The sequence below is a fragment of the Oncorhynchus gorbuscha genome, unplaced genomic scaffold, assembly GCF_021184085.1.
Source record: "Oncorhynchus gorbuscha isolate QuinsamMale2020 ecotype Even-year unplaced genomic scaffold, OgorEven_v1.0 Un_scaffold_982, whole genome shotgun sequence".
NCBI classification, from domain to species: Eukaryota; Metazoa; Chordata; class Actinopteri; order Salmoniformes; family Salmonidae; genus Oncorhynchus; species Oncorhynchus gorbuscha.
Window position 1 is genome coordinate 203,697 of NW_025745905.1, and position 20,500 is coordinate 224,196.

Genomic DNA, 20,500 nt, shown 5'->3' on the forward strand with positions numbered 1-20,500 from the left:
ATGGAGAATCCACAGGGTACAACGTGCAGAGCGTCATCATCCATCCACTCATGGAGAATCCACAGAGTACAACGTGCAGAGAGTCATCATCCAGCCACGTATCACTAAGATATTATATTGTTCAAGTCTTTCTGATAGAAGACTCTCGGACGACGCTCATCCATCTAATTTCTGAGTGACTGGACATTGGCCAATCGAACGGAGGGGGAGCGCCATTCGGTTCTCTCTTCGCCTCCAATTTCACCCCACCTCATCATCCCACGTCTACAGTGTTTTGGTAGCCCATGGAGCAAAGGATTATGGTCCGATATGAACAGTGGAATAGCTGAGTCAGAGATGAAGTCTATATCGAGGTTAGTGATAACAGAGAACGCGTTTCCACTGTTCCAGAGTCCAATGGCGGCGAGCTTTACACCCCTCCAGCCGGCGCTTGGCATTGTAAATGGTGATCTTAGACTTGTGTGTGGCTGCTGCCTCTCCGAGCCCCCCCCCCACCTCTCCTAGCCCCCCCACCTCTCCTAGCCCCCCCCACTTCTCCTAGGCCCTCCCCACCTCTCCTAGGCCCTCCCTCCCCTACCTCCCTGGTGTTCTAGAACACTGCTTCTAATGCCAGCCAGGCCAGGGAGAGAGTTGCACCAGACTTGTTGTGTTCAGCTCTCTGAAAAGCCCACTCCTAGGCCCTCTGCTTGTTTGTGTAGTGTACAGCTCTCTGAAAAGCCCACTCCTAGGCCCTCTGCTTGTTTGTGTAGTGTACAGCTCTCTGAAAAGCCCACTCCTAGGCCCTCTGCTTGTTTGTGTAGTGTACAGCTCTCTGAAAAGCCCACTCCTAGGCCCTCTGCTTGTTTGTGTAGTGTACAGCTCTCTGAAAAGCCCACTCCTACACCATGCCTGTATGTTTCTCCTAGGCCCTCTGCTTGTTTGTGTAGTGTACAGCTCTCTGAAAAGCCCACTCCTACACCATGCCTGTATGTTTCTCCTAGGCCCTCTGCTTGTTTGTGTAGTGTACAGCTCTCTGAAAAGCCCACTCCTACACCACGCCTGTATGTTTCTCCTAGGCCCTCTGCTTGTTTGTGTAGTGTACAGCTCTCTGAAAAGCCCACTCCTACACCACGCCTGTATGTTTCTCCTAGGCCCTCTGCTTGTTTGTGTAGTGTAAAGCTCTCTGAAAAGCCCACTCCTACACCATGCCTGTATGTGTCTCCTAGGCCCTCTTCTTGTTTGACCGTTACCTTGTCCTCATGATTGCTCATCATACAGGGGTGGCTTGAATTATTATGCTAATTATCCAGGGAGCTTCAGACATAAGGACTCCACTTCCTTGTGTAAATATTGATGTAAATGTAGTGTACAGCGCTGGCAGAGAACAGGGCTTTGAACACAGTGTGTAAACTACAAGTTATTTCCTGAAGGTCAAGCATTTAGAAGCCTGGAAGTTGTTAACACATTGGAAATGGTAAAGTCTCTCCCTCTCTCTCTCTCTTTCAAAGTCAGATCTCTCTCTCTTTTTCAAAGTCACTCTGTCACCCGCTCGCCCTCTCTCTCTTTCAAAGTCTCTCCCTCTCTCTCTCTTTCAAAGTCTCTCCCTCTCTCTCTCTTTCAAAGTCTCTCCCTCTCTCTCTCTTTCAAAGTCTCTCCCTCTCTCTCTCTTTCAAAGTCTCTCTCTCTCTCTCTTTCAAAGTCTCTCCCTCTCTCTCTCTTTCAAAGTCTCTCCCTCTCTCTCTCTTTCAAAGTCTCTCCCTCTCTCTCTCTTTCAAAGTCTCTCCCTCTCTCTCTCTTTCAAAGTCTCTCCCTCTCTCTCTCTTTCAAAGTCTCTCCCTCTCTCTCTCTTTCAAAGTCTCTCCCTCTCTCCCTCTCTCCCTCTCTCCCTCTCTCCCTCTCTCCCTCTCTCCCTCTCTCCCTCTCTCCCTCTCTCCCTCTCTCCCTCTCTCCCTCTCTCCCTCTCTCCCTCTCCCTTTTTCAAAGTCACTCAGTCACCCACTCTCTCTCTCTCGCGCTCTTTCTCTCTGTAACTCGCTCCCTTTCTCTCTTTCTCTCAAAACAATTTTTTAAAGAAAAGACTTCTCACCCTGTTCCCGCTATAATTTTTTTAATTCCTGGACTGTTCTCGTCCCAACGTCTGTCTTATCAACCAACCAGATGAAACCTGACCCGTCTACACTGAGGTCACTGCTGTCACAGCCCCTCGCGCAGGCCAGGGAGAGGTCAGGGCAGCAGGCTATTTCAGGACAGAACCAGATCAGGGTCATTTGGGCCATTTTCTCTCTGATTCTTCGTTGTTTTTTATGTGGTTCCAAGCAGCTCATTAAATGATGAGATGAGGAAGCAGGAGAGAGTTGTGTAAACACATCCTAGTCTCTACCCTGAACTCTGACAGCTTGACTGCATCCCAAATGCCATTCTATTCCCTATATAAACCTAGTGCACTATACATGGAATAGGGCTGTAATGTAATATATACGTAGAATGTATGCACACATGACTAAGTCGCTTTGGATAAAAGCGTCTGCTAAATGGCATATATATATATATATATATATATATATATATATATATATATATATATATATATATATATATATAGGGAATAGGGCTGTAGTATAAAATAGTGCACTATATAGGGCTGTAGTATAAAATAGTGCTGAATCACACTTCACCATCTGGCAGTCCGACAGCCAAATCTGGGTTTGGCGGATGCTAGGAGAACGTTACCTTCCCCAATGCATGGTACCAACTGTAAAGTTTGGTGGATGCCAGGAGAACGTTACCTTCCCCAATGCATGGTACCAACTGTAAAGTTTGGTGGATGCTAGGAGAACGTTACCTTCCCCAATGCATGGTACCAACTGTAAAGTTTGCCGGATGCCAGGAGAACGTTACCTTCCCCAATGCATTGTACCAACTGTAAAGTTTGGTGGATGCCAGGAGAACGTTACCTTCCCCAATGCATGGTACCAACTGTAAAGTTTGGTGGAGGAGGAATAATGGTCCGAGGCTGTTAGTTCCAGTAAAGGGAAATCTTAACGCTACAGAATACAATGACATCCAATACCTTTGGGATGAATTGGAACGCCGACTGCGAGCCAGGCCTCATCGCCCAACATCAGTACCTGACCTCACTAATGCTCGAGGCTGAGTAGAAGCAAGTCCCTGCAGCAATGTTTCAACATCTAGTGGAAAGCCTTCCCAGAAGAGTGGAGGCTGTTATAGCAGCAATGTTCCAACATCTAGTGGAAAGCCTTCCCAGAAGAGTGGAGGCTATTATAGCAGCAATGTACCAACATCTAGTGGAAAGCCTTCCCAGAAGAGCGGAGGCTGTTATAGCAGCAATGTTCCAACATCTAGTGGAAAGCCTTCCCAGAAGAGTGGAGGCTGTTATAGCAGCAGTGTTCCAACATCTAGTGGAAAGCCTTCCCAGAAGAGTGGAGGCTGTTATAGCAGCAATGTTCCAACATCTAGTGGAAAGCCTTCCCAGAAGAGTGGAGGCTGTTATAGCAGCAATGTTCCAACATCTAGTGGAAAGCCTTCCCAGAAGAGTGGAGGCTGTTATAGCAGCAATGTTCCAACATCTAGTGGAAAGCCTTCCCAGAAGAGTGAATGCTGTTATAGCAGCAAGGGGGGGGGGATATTAATTAATGCAGATGATTTTGGAATGAGATGTTCGACGAGCAGGTGTTCACATACTTTTGGTCATGTAGTGTATATCTGTGACCAACAGACTGTATTCCCAGTCATGTAGTGTATATCTGTGACCAACAGACTGTATATCTGTGACCAACAGACTGTATATCTGTGACCAACAGACTGTATATCTGTGACCAACAGACTGTATATCTGTGACCAACAGACTGTATATCTGTGACCAACAGACTGTATATCTGTGACCAACAGACTGTATATCTGTGACCAACAGACTGTATATCTGTGACCAACAGACTGTATATCTGTGACCAACAGACTGTATATCTGTGACCAACAGACTGTATATCTGTGACCAACAGACTGTATATCTGTGACCAACAGACTGTATATCTGTGACCAACAGACTGTATATCTGTGACCAACAGACTGTATATCTGTGACCAACAGACTGTATATCTGTGACCAACAGACTGTATTCCCAGTCATGTAGTTTATATCTGTGACCAACAGACTGTATTCCCAGTCATGTGAAACCCATAGATGTGGGCCTAATTTATTTATTTCAATTGACTGATTTCCTTATATGAACTGTGAACTCAAGTCAAATCTTTGAAATGGATGTGTTTATATTTTGGTTCAGTACAGTTACCTCGAAGGTCCTTCTTCAGCCTGGTCAGGTCCTTCTGAAAGTCCTCAAACTTCATCTGTGAAGCCTGGAACAGATCCTGGGGCTCAGGGAGAGGGTAGAGGCACGTCTCCCTGCCGGCGTCCTGACAATACATGACATGACCTTAGTCCTTAGAGCACAGAGCATTAGATTAAGCAGCGGGGGTTAGTGGAGTTAGATCACTTGGAGTGTGTTAGGGTAGTAGAGTGTGTTAGGGTAGTAGAGTGTGTTAGGGTAGTAGAGTGTGTTAGGGTAGTAGAGTGTGTTAGGGTAGTAGAGTGGGTTAGGGTAGTAGAGTGGGTTAGGGTAGTAGAGTGGGTTAGGGTAGTAGAGTGGGTTAGGGTAGTAGAGTGGGTTAGGGTAGTAGAGTGGGTTAGGGTAGTAGAGTGGGTTAGGGTAGTAGAGTGGGTTAGGGTAGTAGAGTGGGTTAGGGTAGTAGAGTGGGTTAGGGTAGTAGAGTGGGTTAGGGTAGTAGAGTGGGTTAGGGTAGTAGAGTGGGTTAGGGTAGTAGAGTGGGTTAGGGTAGTAGAGTGGGTTAGGGTAGTAGAGTGGGTTAGGGTAGTAGAGTGGGTTAGGGTAGTAGAGTGGGTTAGGGTAGTAGAGTTAGATCACGGTAGTAGAGTTAGATCACGGTAGTAGAGTTAGATCACGGTAGTAGAGTTAGATCACGGTAGTAGAGTTAGATCACGGTAGTAGAGTTAGATCACGGTAGTAGAGTTAGATCACGGTAGTAGAGTTAGATCACGGTAGTAGAGTTAGATCACGGTAGTAGAGTTAGATCACGGTAGTAGAGTTAGATCACGTAGAGTGGGTTAAGGTAGTAGAGTGGGTTAGGGTAGTAGAGTGGGTTAGGGTAGTAGAGTGGGTTAGGGTAGTAGAGTGGGTTAGGGTAGTAGAGTGGGTTAGGGTAGTAGAGTGGGTTAGGGTAGTAGAGTGGGTTAGGGTAGTAGAGTTAGATCACGGTAGTAGAGTGGGTTAGGGTAGTAGAGTTAGATCACGTAGAGTGGGTTAGGGTAGTAGAGTTAGATCACGTAGAGTGGGTTAGGGTAGTAGAGTTAGATCACGTAGAGTGGGTTAGGGTAGTAGAGTTAGATCACGTAGAGTGGGTTAGGGTAGTAGAGTGGGTTAGGGTAGTAGAGTGGGTTAGGGTAGTAGAGTGGGTTAGGGTAGTAGAGTGGGTTAGGGTAGTAGAGTGGGTTAGGGTAGTAGAGTGGGTTAGGGTAGTAGAGTGGGTTAGGGTAGTAGAGTGGGTTAGGGTAGTAGAGTGGGTTAGGGTAGTAGAGTGGGTTAGGGTAGTAGAGTGGGTTAGGGTAGTAATTTACTATTTTCTACAGTAAAATAATACTGAAGACATCAAAACTATGAAACACATATGGAATCATGTAGTAATCAAAAAAGTGTTGAATCAAAATATATTTTAGATTCTTCAAAGTAGCCACCCTTTGCCTCGATGACAGCTCTGGAAAATCTTGGCATTCTCTCAACCAGCTTCATGAGGAATGCTTTTCCAACAGTCTTGAAAGAGTTCCCACATGTGCGGAGCACTTGTTGGCTGATTTTTCTTCACTCTGCGGTCCAACTCATCTCAATTGGGTTGAGGTCAGGTGATTGTGGAGGCCAAGTCATCAGATGCAGTAGTCCATTACTCTCCTTCTTGGTCAAATAGCCCTTACACAGCTAGGAGGTGTGTTGCATCATTGTCCTGTTGAAGAACAAATGATAGTCCCACTAAGCGCAAACCAGATGTGATGATGTATTGCTGCAGAATGCTGTGGTAGCCATACTGGTTAAGTATGCCTTGAAATCTAAATAAATCACAGTGTCACCAGCAAAGCACCCAACACCACCTCCTCCATGCTTCACAATGGGAACCACACATGCAGAGATCATCCGTTCACCTACTCTGTGTCTCACAAAGACACAGCAGTTGGATGCAAAAATCACACATTTGGACTCATCAGACCAAAATAACAGATTTCCACCGGTCTAATGTCTGTTGCTCTTGTTTCTTGGCTCAAGGAAGTCTGTTCGCATTATTGGTGTCCTTTAGTAGTGGTTTCTTTGCAGCAATTCGGCCATGAAGGCCTGATTCACACAGTCTCCTCTGAACAGTTGATGTTGGGATGCGTCTTACTTGAACTCTGCGAAGCATTTATTTGGGCTGCAATCTGAGGCGCCGTTAACTCTAATGAACTTATCCTCTGCAACAGAGGTAACTCTGGGTCATCCTTTCCTGTGGCGGTCCTCATGAGAGCCAGATTCATCAAGGGCGCGTGATGGTTTTTGCGACTGCACTTGAAGAACGTTTCAAAGTTCTTAATTTTCCAGATTGACTGACCTTCATGTCTTAAAGTAATGGTGGACCTTTGCTTCTCTTTGCTTATTTGAGTTTTTCTTGGCATAATATGGGCTTGGTCTTCTACCAAATAGGGCTATCTTCTGTATACCACCCCTACCTTGTCACAACGCAACTGATTGGCTCAAAAACATTAAAGAAAGAAATACCACAACTTTTAACAAAGCACACCTGTTCATTGAAATGCATTCCAGGTGACGACCTCATGAAGCTGGTTGAGAGAATGCCAAGAGTAAGCAAAGCTGTCATCAAGGCAAAAGGCTGGCAACTTTGAAGGATCTCAAATGTATTTTGATTAGTTTAACACTTTCTTGGTTACTACGTGATTCCATAAGTGTTGTTTCATAGTTTGATGTCTTCACTATTATTCTACAATGTCGATTTTTAATATTTTTTTTTATTAAAAAAACTTGAATAAGTAGGTGTCCAAACTTTTGACTGGTACTGTGTGGATATATATTTTTCATTTTTACTTTTTTGTTTGTTGACAAAATCAAAATCAATACCTAAACTGGGCTTCATCCAGCTAAACACCTTACCGGGCTTCATCCAGCTAAACACCTTACTGGGCTTCATCTAGCTAAACACCCTACTGGGCTTCATCCAGCTAAACACCTTACCGGGCTTCATCCAGCTAAACACCCTACTGGGCTTCATCCAGCTAAACACCTTACCGGGCTTCATCTAGCTAAACACCTTACCGGGCTTCATCTAGCTAAACGCCTTACCGGGCTTCATCCAGCTAAACGCCCTACTGGGCTTCATCCAGCTAAACGCCTTCCTGGGATTTCTCCAGCTAAACACCTTACTGGGATTTCTCCAGCTAAACACCTTACTGGGCTTCATCCAGCTAAACACCTTACTGGGCTTCATCCAGCTAAACACCTTACTGGGCTTCATCCAGCTAAACACCTTACTGGGCTTCATCCAGCTAAACACCTTACTGGGCTTCATCCAGCTAAACACCTTACTGGGCTTCATCCAGCTAAACACCTTACTGGGCTTCATCCAGCTAAACACCTTACTGGGCTTCATCCAGCTAAACACCCTACTGGGATTTCTCCAGCTAAACACCTTACTGGGCTTCATCCAGCTAAACACCCTACTGGGCTTCATCTAGCTAAACACCTTACTGGGCTTCATCCATCTAAACACCTTACCGGGCTTCATCCATCTAAACACCTTACTGGGCTTCATCCAGCTAAACACCTTACTGGGCTTCATCCAGCTAAACACCTTACTGGGCTTCATCCAGCTAAACACCCTACTGGGATTTCTCCAGCTAAACACCTTACTGGGCTTCATCCGGCTAAACACCTTACTGGGCTTCATCCGGCTAAACACCTTACTGGGCTTCATCTAGCTAAACACCTTACCGGGCTTCATCTAGCTAAACGCCTTACCGGGCTTCATCCAGCTAAACGCCCTACTGGGCTTCATCCAGCTAAACGCCTTCCTGGGATTTCTCCAGCTAAACACCTTACTGGGATTTCTCCAGCTAAACACCTTACTGGGCTTCATCCAGCTAAACACCTTACTGGGCTTCATCCAGCTAAACACCTTACTGGGCTTCATCCAGCTAAACACCTTACTGGGCTTCATCCAGCTAAACACCTTACTGGGCTTCATCCAGCTAAACACCTTACTGGGCTTCATCCAGCTAAACACCTTACTGGGCTTCATCCAGCTAAACACCTTACTGGGCTTCATCCAGCTAAACACCCTACTGGGATTTCTCCAGCTAAACACCTTACTGGGCTTCATCCAGCTAAACACCCTACTGGGCTTCATCTAGCTAAACACCTTACCGGGCTTCATCCATCTAAACACCTTACCGGGCTTCATCCATCTAAACACCTTACTGGGCTTCATCCAGCTAAACACCTTACTGGGCTTCATCCAGCTAAACACCTTACTGGGCTTCATCCAGCTAAACACCCTACTGGGATTTCTCCAGCTAAACACCTTACTGGGCTTCATCCGGCTAAACACCTTACTGGGCTTCATCCGGCTAAACACCTTACTGGGCTTCATCTAGCTAAACACCTTACTGGGATTTATCCAGCTAAACACCTTACTGGGCTTCATCCAGCTAAACACCTTACTGGGCTTCATCCAGCAAAACGCCTTACTGGGCTTCATCCAGCTAAACGCCTTACTGGGCTTCATCCAGCTAAACACCTTACTGGGCTTTCTCCAGCTAAACACCTTACTGGGCTTCATTTAGCTAAACACCTTACTGGGCTTCATCCAGCTAAACACCTTACTGGGCTTCATCCAGCTAAACACCTTACTGGGCTTCATCCAGCTAAACACCTTACTGGGCTTCATCCAGCTAAACGCCTTACTGGGCTTCATTTAGCTAAACACCTTACTGGGCTTCATCCAGCTAAACACCTTACTGGGCTTCATCCAGCTAAACACCTTACTGGGCTTCATCCAGCTAAACACCTTACTGGGCTTCATCCAGCTAAACACCCTACTGGGCTTCATCCAGCTAAACACCTTACTGGGCTTCATCTAGCTAAACACCTTACTGGGCTTCATCCAGCTAAACACCTTACTGGGCTTCATCCAGCTAAACACCTTACTGGGCTTCATCCAGCTAAACACCTTACTACACATTAGTTACCACTGAGGGAAAATAAATAATTTAAAAGTCCCGGTCTGCCCGGTGCCAAAACAAGTGATTAGAACAGTACTCAGAAAAACAGGATTCAACGTACCTCGTCAAAGTGCCTCAGATAGTACGCCACTATGTAGGACAACAGGCTCCGTGTGTTATCCTGCCAAAAGGAGGAAGACAAGGCATTCGCTTCAGTTCAGGGAATTCATGTTTAGTTTACTTTCTCACAAAGTGTTCTGCAAAGCTTTTACAAAATGAATATATATTTTAATCCACACCATCAAAAGACATGGTAGGAACAGTAACTACAGTCTTTATAATATAAACCCGGTCAAAATAGACAGTCATGTCGAACAGTGTAACTAGAGGTGTAACTAAGCCTGGTCCCAATGGCTCCCTACTGCCTATACATCAGTCTACTGTTGACCAGATGGACTCTACATAGAGAACAGGGAGCCATTATGGTGCAGGTCCTAGAGCCCTAGTAGTGCAGGTCCTAGAGCCCTAGTAGTGCAGGTCCTAGTGCCCTAGTAGTGCAGGTCCTAGTGCCCTAGTAGTGCAGGTCCTAGTGCCCTAGTAGTGCAGGTCCTAGTGCCCTAGTAGTGCCTCTTCCAACCTTAGGGAATAGGGTGTAGGTCCTAGTGCCCTATTAGTGCCTCTGCCAACCATAGAGAATAGGGTGCAGGTCCTAGAGCCCTAGTAGTGCCTCTTCCAACCTTAGGGAATAGGGTGTAGGTCCTAGTGCCCTAGTAGTGCCTCTGCCAACCATAGGGAATAGGGTGCAGGTCCTAGTGCCCTAGTAGTGCCTCTACCAACCATAGAGAATAGGGTGTAGGTCCTAGTGCCCTAGTAGTGCCTCTACCAACCATAGAGAATAGGGTGCAGGTCCTAGTGCCCTAGTAGTACATCTTCCAACCATAGGGAATAGGGTGCAGGTCCTAGTGCCCTAGTAGTGCCTCTGCCAACCTTAGGGAATAGGGTGCAGGTCCTAGTGCCCTAGTAGTGCCTCTACCAACCATAGAGAATAGGGTGCAGGTCCGAGAGCCCTAGTAGTGCCTCTTCCAACCATAGAGAATAGGGTGCAGGTCCTAGTGCCCTAGTAGTGCCTCTTCCAACCATAGAGAATAGGGTGCAGGTCCTAGTGCCCTAGTAGTGCCTCTGCCAACCATAGGGAATAGGGTGTAGGTCCTAGTGCCCTAGTAGTGCCTCTACCAACCATAGGGAATAGGGTGCAGGTCCTAGTGCCCCAGTAGTGCCTCTACCAACCATAGGGAATAGGGTGCAGGTCCTAGTGCCCTAGTAGTGCCTCTACCAACCATAGGGAATAGGGTGTAGGTCCTAGTGCCCTAGTAGTGCCTCTACCAACCATAGAGAATAGGGTGCAGGTCCTAGTGCCCTAGTAGTGCCACTCACACTGCTCTTCACATCCTTCAGCTTGGGCAGGATATCCAGGTTAAAGCCGTCAGCCTGTCCTCTGGTTCGGTTGCCACCATTCATGAAGTTACCAAAGGCCAGGACCAGACCCAGCACCTGCATCACACACTGGCCACTCTGCAAGGTCTGGAGGAGGAGGAGATGAGCAGGCACACACACAGGGAGACAGACAGGGAGACAAAGGGACAGACATGAGAGAGAGAGACAGAGGCAGGGAGACAGATTGAGACACAGAGGAGAGATCGAGACAGAAGAGGGGGCCAGACAGGAGAGATCGAGGCAGAGAGAAGAGGGGGACAGACAGGAGAGATCGAGGCAGAGAGAAGAGGGGGCCAGACAGGAGAGATCGAGGCAGAGAGAAGAGGGGGCCAGACAGGAGAGATCGAGGCAGAGAGAAGAGGGGGACAGACAGGAGAGATCGAGGCAGAGAGAAGAGGGGGACAGACAGGAGAGATCGAGGCAGAGAGAAGAGGGGGACAGACAGGAGAGATCGAGGCAGAGAGAAGAGGGGGACAGACAGGAGAGATCGAGGCAGAGAGAAGAGGGGGACAGACAGGAGAGATCGAGACAGAGGGGGCAGATAGGAGAGATCGAGACAGAGGGGGGGACAGAGAGGAGAGATCGAGGCAGAGAGAAGAGGGGACAGACAGGAGAGATCGAGGCAGAGAGAAGAGGGGGACAGACAGGAGAGATCGAGGCAGAGAGAAGAGGGGGACAGACAGGAGAGATCGAGGCAGAGAGAAGAGGGGGACAGACAGGAGAGATCGAGGCAGAGAGAAGAGGGGGACAGACAGGAGAGATCGAGGCAGAGAGAAGGCAGAGAGGGACAGACAGGAGAGATCGAGGCAGAGAGAAGAGGGGGACAGACAGGAGAGATCGAGGCAGAGAGAAGAGGGAGACAGACAGGAGAGATCGAGGCAGAGAGAAGAGGGGGACAGACAGGAGAGATCGAGGCAGAGAGAAGAGGGGGCAGATAGGAGAGATCGAGACAGAGAGAAGGGGGGACAGACAGGAGAGATCGAGGCAGAGAGAAGAGGGGGACAGACAGGAGAGATCGAGGCAGAGAGAAGAGGGGGACAGACAGGAGAGATCGAGGCAGAGAGAAGAGGGGGACAGACAGGAGAGATTGAGGCAGAGAGAAGAGGGGGACCGACAGGAGAGATCGAGGCAGAGAGAAGTGGGGGACAGACAGGAGACAGAGAGAGAGAGAGCGAGGGGGACAGACAGGAGAGATCGAGGCAGAGAGAAGAGGGCGACAGACAGGAGAGATCGAGGCAGAGAGAAGAGGGCGACAGACAGGAGAGATCGAGGCAGAGAGAAGAGGGGGACAGACAGGAGAGATCGAGGCAGAGAGAAGAGGGGGCAGACAGGAGAGATCGAGGCAGAGAGAAGAGGGGGACAGACAGGAGACAGAGAGAGAGAGAGACAGACAGGGGGACAGACAGGAGACAGAGAGAGAGAGAGCGAGGGGGGGACAGACAGGAGACAGAGAGAGAGAGAGCGAGGGGGGGGACAGACAGGAGACAGAGAGAGAGCGAGGGGGGGACGGGGACAACAGTCAGTGTTATGAGGCTGAGCAGATTAATAGTATCAAGAATTCACAGTCACCTGGCTTCAATATGAAAACTGTTTTCTGAACACACTTCAACCAGAAGGGCTGTCAATATCAACCTACGACGACGTTCCTGTTTAAAACAACGTCCACAGTGGAAGGATTGAGACGGTATTTCCTCAGTAATATGAGTGTCTGGTAGAACTGTCCAGAGGACAAAACCTTAGCAGACCTCCTCTGATTTCTACGGAGGTGAGGCACACGAAACAGGTCTATAGGCACACGAAACAGGTCTATAGGCACACGAAACAGGTCTATAGGCACACGAAACAGGTCTATAGGCACACGAAACAGGTCTATAGGCACACACACACAAACAAACACGTCACACACGTCACAATCAATCAAATTTATTTATACAACCCTTCGTACATCAGCTGATATCTCAAAGTGCTGTACAGAAACCCAGCCTAAAACCCCAAACAGCAAGCAATGCAGGTGTAGAAGCACGGTGGCTAGGAGAAACTCCCTAGAAAGGCCAAAACCTAGGAAGAAACCTAGAGAGGAACCAGGCTATGAGGGGTGGCCAGTCCTCTTCTGGCTGTGCCGGGTGGAGATTATAACAGAACATGACCAAGATGTTCAAATGTTCATAAATGACCAGCAGGGTCACACAGACTCACCGTGCACACTCTCCGCAGTCACACAGACTCACCGTGCACACTCTCCGCAGTCACACAGACTCACCGTGCACACTCTCCGCAGTCACACAGACTCACCGTGCACACTCTCCGCAGTCACACAGACTCACCGTGCACACTCTCCGCAGTCACACAGACTCACCGTGCACACTCTCCGCAGTCACACAGACTCACCGTGCACACTCTCCGCAGTCACACAGACTCACCGTGCACACTCTCCACTCTCCGCAGTCACACAGACTCACCGTGCACACTCTCCGCAGTCACACAGACTCACCGTGCACACTCTCTGCAGTCACACAGACTCACCGTGCACACTCTCTGCAGTCACACAGACTCACCGTGCACACTCTCCGCAGTCACACAGACTCACCGTGCACACTCTCCGCAGTCACACAGACTCACCGTGCACACTCTCTGCAGGATGTCCAGTTTGCGCAGGATAGAGGAGAGCCATTCAGAGAAGGTGGACTGAAACAGGATACAGAACACCCGGCCTGAGAAGTTGGGGATCTGATGTAACTGGAACAGAAACCTGGAATAGAGACAAGAGATCGGAGGATGGGTTTGAGGCTACCACTTCATAATGTAACTGGAATAGAGAAGAGATCGGAGGATGGGTTAGAGGCTACCACTTCATAATGTAACTGGAATAGAGACAAGACATCGGAGGATGGGTTAGAGGCTACCACTTCATAATGTAACTGGAATAGAGACAAGAGATCGGAGGATGGGTTAGAGGCTACCACTTCATAATGTAACTGGAATAGAGACAAGACATCGGAGGATGGGTTAGAGGCTACCACTTCATAATGTAACTGGAACCTGGAATAGAGAAGAGATCGGAGGATGGGTTAGAGGCTACCACTTCATAATGTAACTGGAATAGAGACAAGACATCGGAGGATGGGTTAGAGGCTACCACTTCATAATGTAACTGGAATAGAGAAGAGATCAGAGGATGGGTTTGAGGATACCACTTCATAATGTAACTGGAATAGAGACAAGAGATCGGAGGACGGGTTAGAGGCTACCACTTCATAATGTAACTGGAATAGAGAAGAGATCAGAGGATGGGTTTGAGGATACCACTTCATAATGTAACTGGAATAGAGACAAGACATCGGAGGATGGGTTTGAGGATACCACTTCATAATGTAACTGGAATAGAGACAAGAGATCAGAGGATGGGTTTGAGGATACCACTTCATGATGTAACTGGAATAGAGACAAGAGATCGGAGGGTGGGTTAGAGGATACCACTTCATAATGTAACTGGAATAGGAACCTGGAATAGAGACAAGAGATCGGAGGACGGGTTTGAGGATACCACTTCATAATGTAACTGGAATAGGAACCTGGAATAGAGAAGAGATCGGAGGATGGGTTTGAGGATACCACTTCATAATGTAACTGGAATAGAGAAGAGATCGGAGGATGGGTTTGAAGCTACCACTTCATGATGTAACTGGAATAGAGACAAGAGATCGGAGGACGGGTTTGAGGATACCACTTCATAATGTAACTGGAATAGAGACAAGAGATCGGAGGATGGGTTTGAGGATACCACTTCATAATGTAACTGGAATAGAGAAGAGATCAGAGGATGGGTTAGAGGCTACCACTTCATGATGTAACTGGAATAGAGACAAGAGATCGGAGGATGGGTTAGAGGATACCACTTCATAATGTAACTGGAATAGAGACAAGACATCGGAGGATGGGTTAGAGGCTACCACTTCATAATGTAACTGGAATAGGAACCTGGAATAGAGAAGAGATCGGAGGATGGGTTTGAAGCTACCACTTCATGATGTAACTGGAATAGAGACAAGAGATCGGAGGATGGGTTAGAGGATACCACTTCATAATGTAACTGGAATAGGAACCTGGAATAGAGACAAGAGATCGGAGGACGGGTTTGAGGATACCACTTCATAATGTAACTGGAATAGAGAAGAGATCAGAGGATGGGTTTGAGGCTACCACTTCATGATGTAACTGGAATAGAGACAAGAGATCGGAGGATGGGTTAGAGGATACCACTTCATAATGTAACTGGAATAGAGACAAGACATCGGAGGATGGGTTAGAGGCTACCACTTCATGATGTAACTGGAACCTGGAATAGAGAAGAGATCGGAGGATGGGTTAGAGGCTACCACTTCATAATGTAACTGGAATAGAGACAAGAGATCGGAGGATGGGTTAGAGGATACCACTTCATAATGTAACTGGAATAGAGGCAAGACATCAGAGGATGGGTTAGAGGCTACCACTTCATGATGTAACTGGAATAGAGACAAGAGATCGGAGGATGGGTTAGAGGATACCACTTCATAATGTAACTGGAATAGAGACAAGACATCGGAGGATGGGTTAGAGGCTACCACTTCATGATGTAACTGGAACCTGGAATAGAGAAGAGATCGGAGGATGGGTTAGAGGCTACCACTTCATAATGTAACTGGAATAGAGAAGAGATCAGAGGATGGGTTAGAGGCTACCACTTCATAATGTAACTGGAATAGAGACAAGACATCGGAGGATGGGTTAGAGGCTACCACTTCATAATGTAACTGGAATAGAGACAAGAGATCGGAGGATGGGTTAGAGGCTACCACTTCATAATGTAACTGGAATAGAGACAAGACATCGGAGGATGGGTTAGAGGCTACCACTTCATAATGTAACTGGAACCTGGAATAGAGAAGAGATCGGAGGATGGGTTAGAGGCTACCACTTCATAATGTAACTGGAATAGAGACAAGACATCGGAGGATGGGTTAGAGGCTACCACTTCATAATGTAACTGGAATAGAGAAGAGATCAGAGGATGGGTTTGAGGATACCACTTCATAATGTAACTGGAATAGAGACAAGAGATCGGAGGACGGGTTAGAGGCTACCACTTCATAATGTAACTGGAATAGAGAAGAGATCAGAGGATGGGTTTGAGGATACCACTTCATAATGTAACTGGAATAGAGACAAGACATCGGAGGATGGGTTTGAGGATACCACTTCATAATGTAACTGGAATAGAGACAAGAGATCAGAGGATGGGTTTGAGGATACCACTTCATGATGTAACTGGAATAGAGACAAGAGATCGGAGGGTGGGTTAGAGGATACCACTTCATAATGTAACTGGAATAGAGAAGAGATCGGAGGATGGGTTAGAGGCTACCACTTCATAATGTAACTGGAATAGAGACAAGAGATCAGAGGATGGGTTAGAGGATACCACTTCATAATGTAACTGGAATAGAGACAAGAGATCAGAGGATGGGTTTGAGGATACCACTTCATAATGTAACTGGAATAGGAACCTGGAATAGAGAAGAGATCGGAGGATGGGTTTGAGGATACCACTTCATAATGTAACTGGAATAGGAACCTGGAATAGAGAAGAGATCGGAGGATGGGTTTGAGGATACCACTTCATAATGTAACTGGAATAGAGAAGAGATCGGAGGATGGGTTAGAGGCTACCACTTCATAATGTAACTGGAATAGAGACAAGAGATCAGAGGATGGGTTAGAGGATACCACTTCATAATGTAACTGGAATAGAGACAAGAGATCAGAGGATGGGTTTGAGGATACCACTTCATAATGTAACTGGAATAGGAACCTGGAATAGAGAAGAGATCGGAGGATGGGTTTGAGGATACCACTTCATGATGTAACAGGAACCTGGAATAGAGGAGACAAGATATTGGAGGACGGGTTTTAAGTCTCTCTACTTTTTGAACTGGTTGTTTGAATAATTGAACCGATTCTCCAGAACACCTACTGCTCAGGTTTGTCCAGTGGTTTGGCGTTGTCCTTGTCTTTAGATGACTTGATGTGCTTATCGATTTTCTCCATCTCATCCTGTTGTGCTCTCTGAAAAGACAACAGGACAACATGATCAAAGTACTGTACTACATGACAACGGCAGAAGTACTACAGACAGTAGTACAGTAGTAGTTTAATAGTGTACTGTACTGCAGGCAGTAGTAGTGTAGTACAGTAGTAGTATTTCAATAGTATTTCACCACTACTACTCTCAAACCAATGACTGGAACGAACTGCAAAAATCAGTGAAGCTGGAGACCCATATCTCCCTCACTATCTTTAAGCACCAGCCATCAGAGCAGCTCACAGATCACAGCACCTGTACATAGCCCATCTGTAAACAGCCCATCTATCTACCTACCTCATCCCCATATAGTATTTATTTATTTATCTTGCTCCTTCGCACCCCAGTATCTCTACTTGCACATTCATCTTCTGCACATCACCCATTCCAGTGTTTTACTTGCTATATTGTATTTACTTTGCCACCATGGCCTTTTTTGCCTTTACCTCCCTTCTCACCTCATTTTCTCACATTGTATATAGACTTGTTTATACTGTATTATTGACTGTATGTTTGTTTATTCCCTGTGTAACTCTGTGTTGTTGTTTCTGTCGCACTGCTTTACTTTATCTTGGCCAGGTAGCAGTTGTAAATGAGAACTTGTTCTCAACTGGCCTACCTGGTTAAATAAAGGTGTTCTCAACTGGCCTACCTGGTTAAATAAAGGTGTTCTCAACTGGCCTACCTGGTTAAATAAAGGTGTTCTCAACTGGCCTACCTGGTTAAATAAAGGTGTTCTCAACTGGCCTACCTGGTTAAATAAAGGTGTTCTCAACTGGCCTACCTGGTTAAATAAAGGTGTTCTCAACTGGCCTACCTGGTTAAATAAAGGTGTTCTCAACTGGCCTACCTGGTTAAATAAAGGTGTTCTCAACTGGCCTACCTGGTTAAATAAAGGTGTTCTCAACTGGCCTACCTGGTTAAATAAAGGTGTTCTCAACTGGCCTACCTGGTTAAATAAAGGTGTTCTCAACTGGCCTACCTGGTTAAATAAAGGTGTTCTCAACTGGCCTACCTGGTTAAATAAAGGTGTTCTCAACTGGCCTACCTGGTTAAATAAAGGTGTTCTCAACTGGCCTACCTGGTTAAATAAAGGTGTTCTCAACTGGCCTACCTGGTTAAATAAAGGTGTTCTCAACTGGCCTACCTGGTTAAATAAAGGTGTTCTCAACTGGCCTACCTGGTTAAATAAAGGTGTTCTCAACTGGCCTACCTGGTTAAATAAAGGTGTTCTCAACTGGCCTACCTGGTTAAATAAAGGTGTTCTCAACTGGCCTACCTGGTTAAATAAAGGTGTTCTCAACTGGCCTACCTGGTTAAATAAAGGTGTTCTCAACTGGCCTACCTGGTTAAATAAAGGTGTTCTCAACTGGCCTACCTGGTTAAATAAAGGTGTTCTCAACTGGCCTACCTGGTTAAATAAAGGTGTTCTCAACTGGCCTACCTGGTTAAATAAAGGTGTTCTCAACTGGCCTACCTGGTTAAATAAAGGTGTTCTCAACTGGCCTACCTGGTTAAATAAAGGTGTTCTCAACTGGCCTACCTGTTTAAATAAAGGTGTTCTCAACTGGCCTACCTGGTTAAATAAAGGTGTTCTCAACTGGCCTACCTGGTTAAATAAAGGTGTTCTCAACTGGCCTACCTGGTTAAATAAAGGTGTTCTCAATTGGCCTACCTGGTTAAATAAAGGTGTTCTCAACTGGCCTACCTGTTTAAATAAAGGTGTTCTCAACTGGCCTACCTGGTTAAATAAAGGTGTTCTCAACTGGCCTACCTGGTTAAATAAAGGTGTTCTCAACTGGCCTACCTGGTTAAATAAAGGTGTTCTCAACTGGCCTACCTGGTTAAATAAAGGTGTTCTCAACTAGCCTACCTGGTTAAATAAAGGTGAAATAAATAAAGAATATAAAAAATAACAAGGCCAGAACTAAGGGGAGTCCATCAGCCTGGATACATAGTGACATGTAGTGGTCAGAACTAAGGGGAGTCCATCAGCCTGGATACATAGTGACATGTAGTGGTCAGAACTAAGGGGAGTCCATCAGCCTGGATACATAGTGACATGTAGTGGTCAGAACTAAGGGGAGTCCATCAGCCTGGATACATAGTGACATGTAGTGGTCAGAACTAAGGGGAGTGAAAATCAGCCTGGATACATAGTGACATGTAGTGGTCAGAACTAAGGGGAGTCCATCATAGCCTGGATACATAGTGACATGTAGTGGTCAGAACTAAGGGGAGCCCATCATAGCCTGGATACATAGTGACATGTAGTGGTCAGAACTAAGGGGAGTCCATCAGCCTGGATACATAGTGACATGTAGTGGTCAGAACTAAGGGGAGTCCATCAGCCTGGATACATAGTGACATGTAGTGGTCAGAACTAAGGGGAGTCCATCAGCCTGGATACATAGTGACATGTAGTGGTCAGAACTAAGGGGAGTCCATCAGCCTGGATACATAGTGACATGTAGTGGTCAGAACTAAGGGGAGTCCATCAGCCTGGATACATAGTGACATGTAGTGGTCAGAACTAAGGGGAGTCCATCAGCCTGGATACATAGTGACATGTAGTGGTCAGAACTCAGGGGAGTCCATCAGCCTGGATACATAGTGACATGTAGTGGTCAGAACTAAGGGGTCAGAACTGGGACAGTCCATCAGCCTGGATACATAGTGACATGTAGTGGTCAGAACTAAGGGGAGTCCATCAGCCTGGATACATAGTGACATGTAGTGGTCAGAACTAAGGGAGTCCATCATAGCCTGGATACATTGACAGCCAACAATAAGACTAAGGCCATGATTCAAACCAACACAGTGTGATGCTCATTTATTTGCATGTGTTTGAATCCTGGCCAAAGACACACCTTCCTTTGGACTGGGGATGAGAGATCAGAGCCTTACGTTTTCATAGAGGGCTTGTAGAGTCTCCAGATCCACCACAGTATTGTCCAGGTTCAGGATGGCTGGAAGGGACAGAACACAGTTAGTGGTTATTGAGGATGGCTGGAAGGGACAGAACACAGTTAGTGGTTATTGAGGATGGCTGGAAGGGAGAGAACACAGTTAGTGGTTATTGAGGATGGCTGGAAGGGACAGAACACAGTTAGTGGTTATTGAGGATGGCTGGAAGGGACATAACACAGTTAGTGTTTATTGAGGCTGGCTGGAAGGGACAGAACACAGTTAGTGGTTATTGAGGCTGGCTGGAAGGGACAGAACACAGTTAGTGGTTATTGAGAATGGCTGGAAGGGACAGAACACAGTTAGTGGTTATTGAGGATGGCTGGAAGGGACAGAACACAGTTAGTGGTTATTGAGGCTGGCTGGAAGGGACAGAACACAGTTAGTGGTTATTGAGGATGGCAGGAAGGGACAGAACACAGTTAGTGGTTATTGAGGATGGCTGGAAGGGAGAGAAGAAAGTGAGTTGTTTATATATATATATATATATATATATATATATATATATATATATATATATATATATACATATATACACACACACAGTTGAAGTCGGAAGTTTACATACACTTAGGTTGGAGTGATTAAAACTTATTTTATTTTTCAACCACTCCACAAATTTCAGTTTTAGCAAGTTTTAGCAAGTCGGTT

At 46.4% G+C, this 20,500-nt stretch overlaps 1 protein-coding gene across 1 annotated transcript in view; it reads right to left on the reverse strand.

Annotated features, from left to right (window-relative positions):
- Positions 1-19,931, reverse strand: part of LOC124020913 (formin-2-like) — a 54,347-nt gene extending 34,416 nt beyond the window's left edge. The window contains exons 1-6 of the mRNA XM_046336227.1: positions 19,790-19,931; positions 16,775-16,866; positions 13,381-13,510; positions 10,702-10,848; positions 9,389-9,448; positions 4,289-4,409 (exon numbers count right to left, since the gene is read on the reverse strand). Coding sequence (XP_046192183.1) covers positions 4,289-4,409; positions 9,389-9,448; positions 10,702-10,848; positions 13,381-13,510; positions 16,775-16,848 — 532 coding nt within the window. The 5' untranslated portion in view covers positions 16,849-16,866; positions 19,790-19,931. The remainder of the gene's footprint in view (positions 1-4,288; positions 4,410-9,388; positions 9,449-10,701; positions 10,849-13,380; positions 13,511-16,774; positions 16,867-19,789) is intronic.
- Positions 19,932-20,500: the final 569 nt, after the last annotated feature.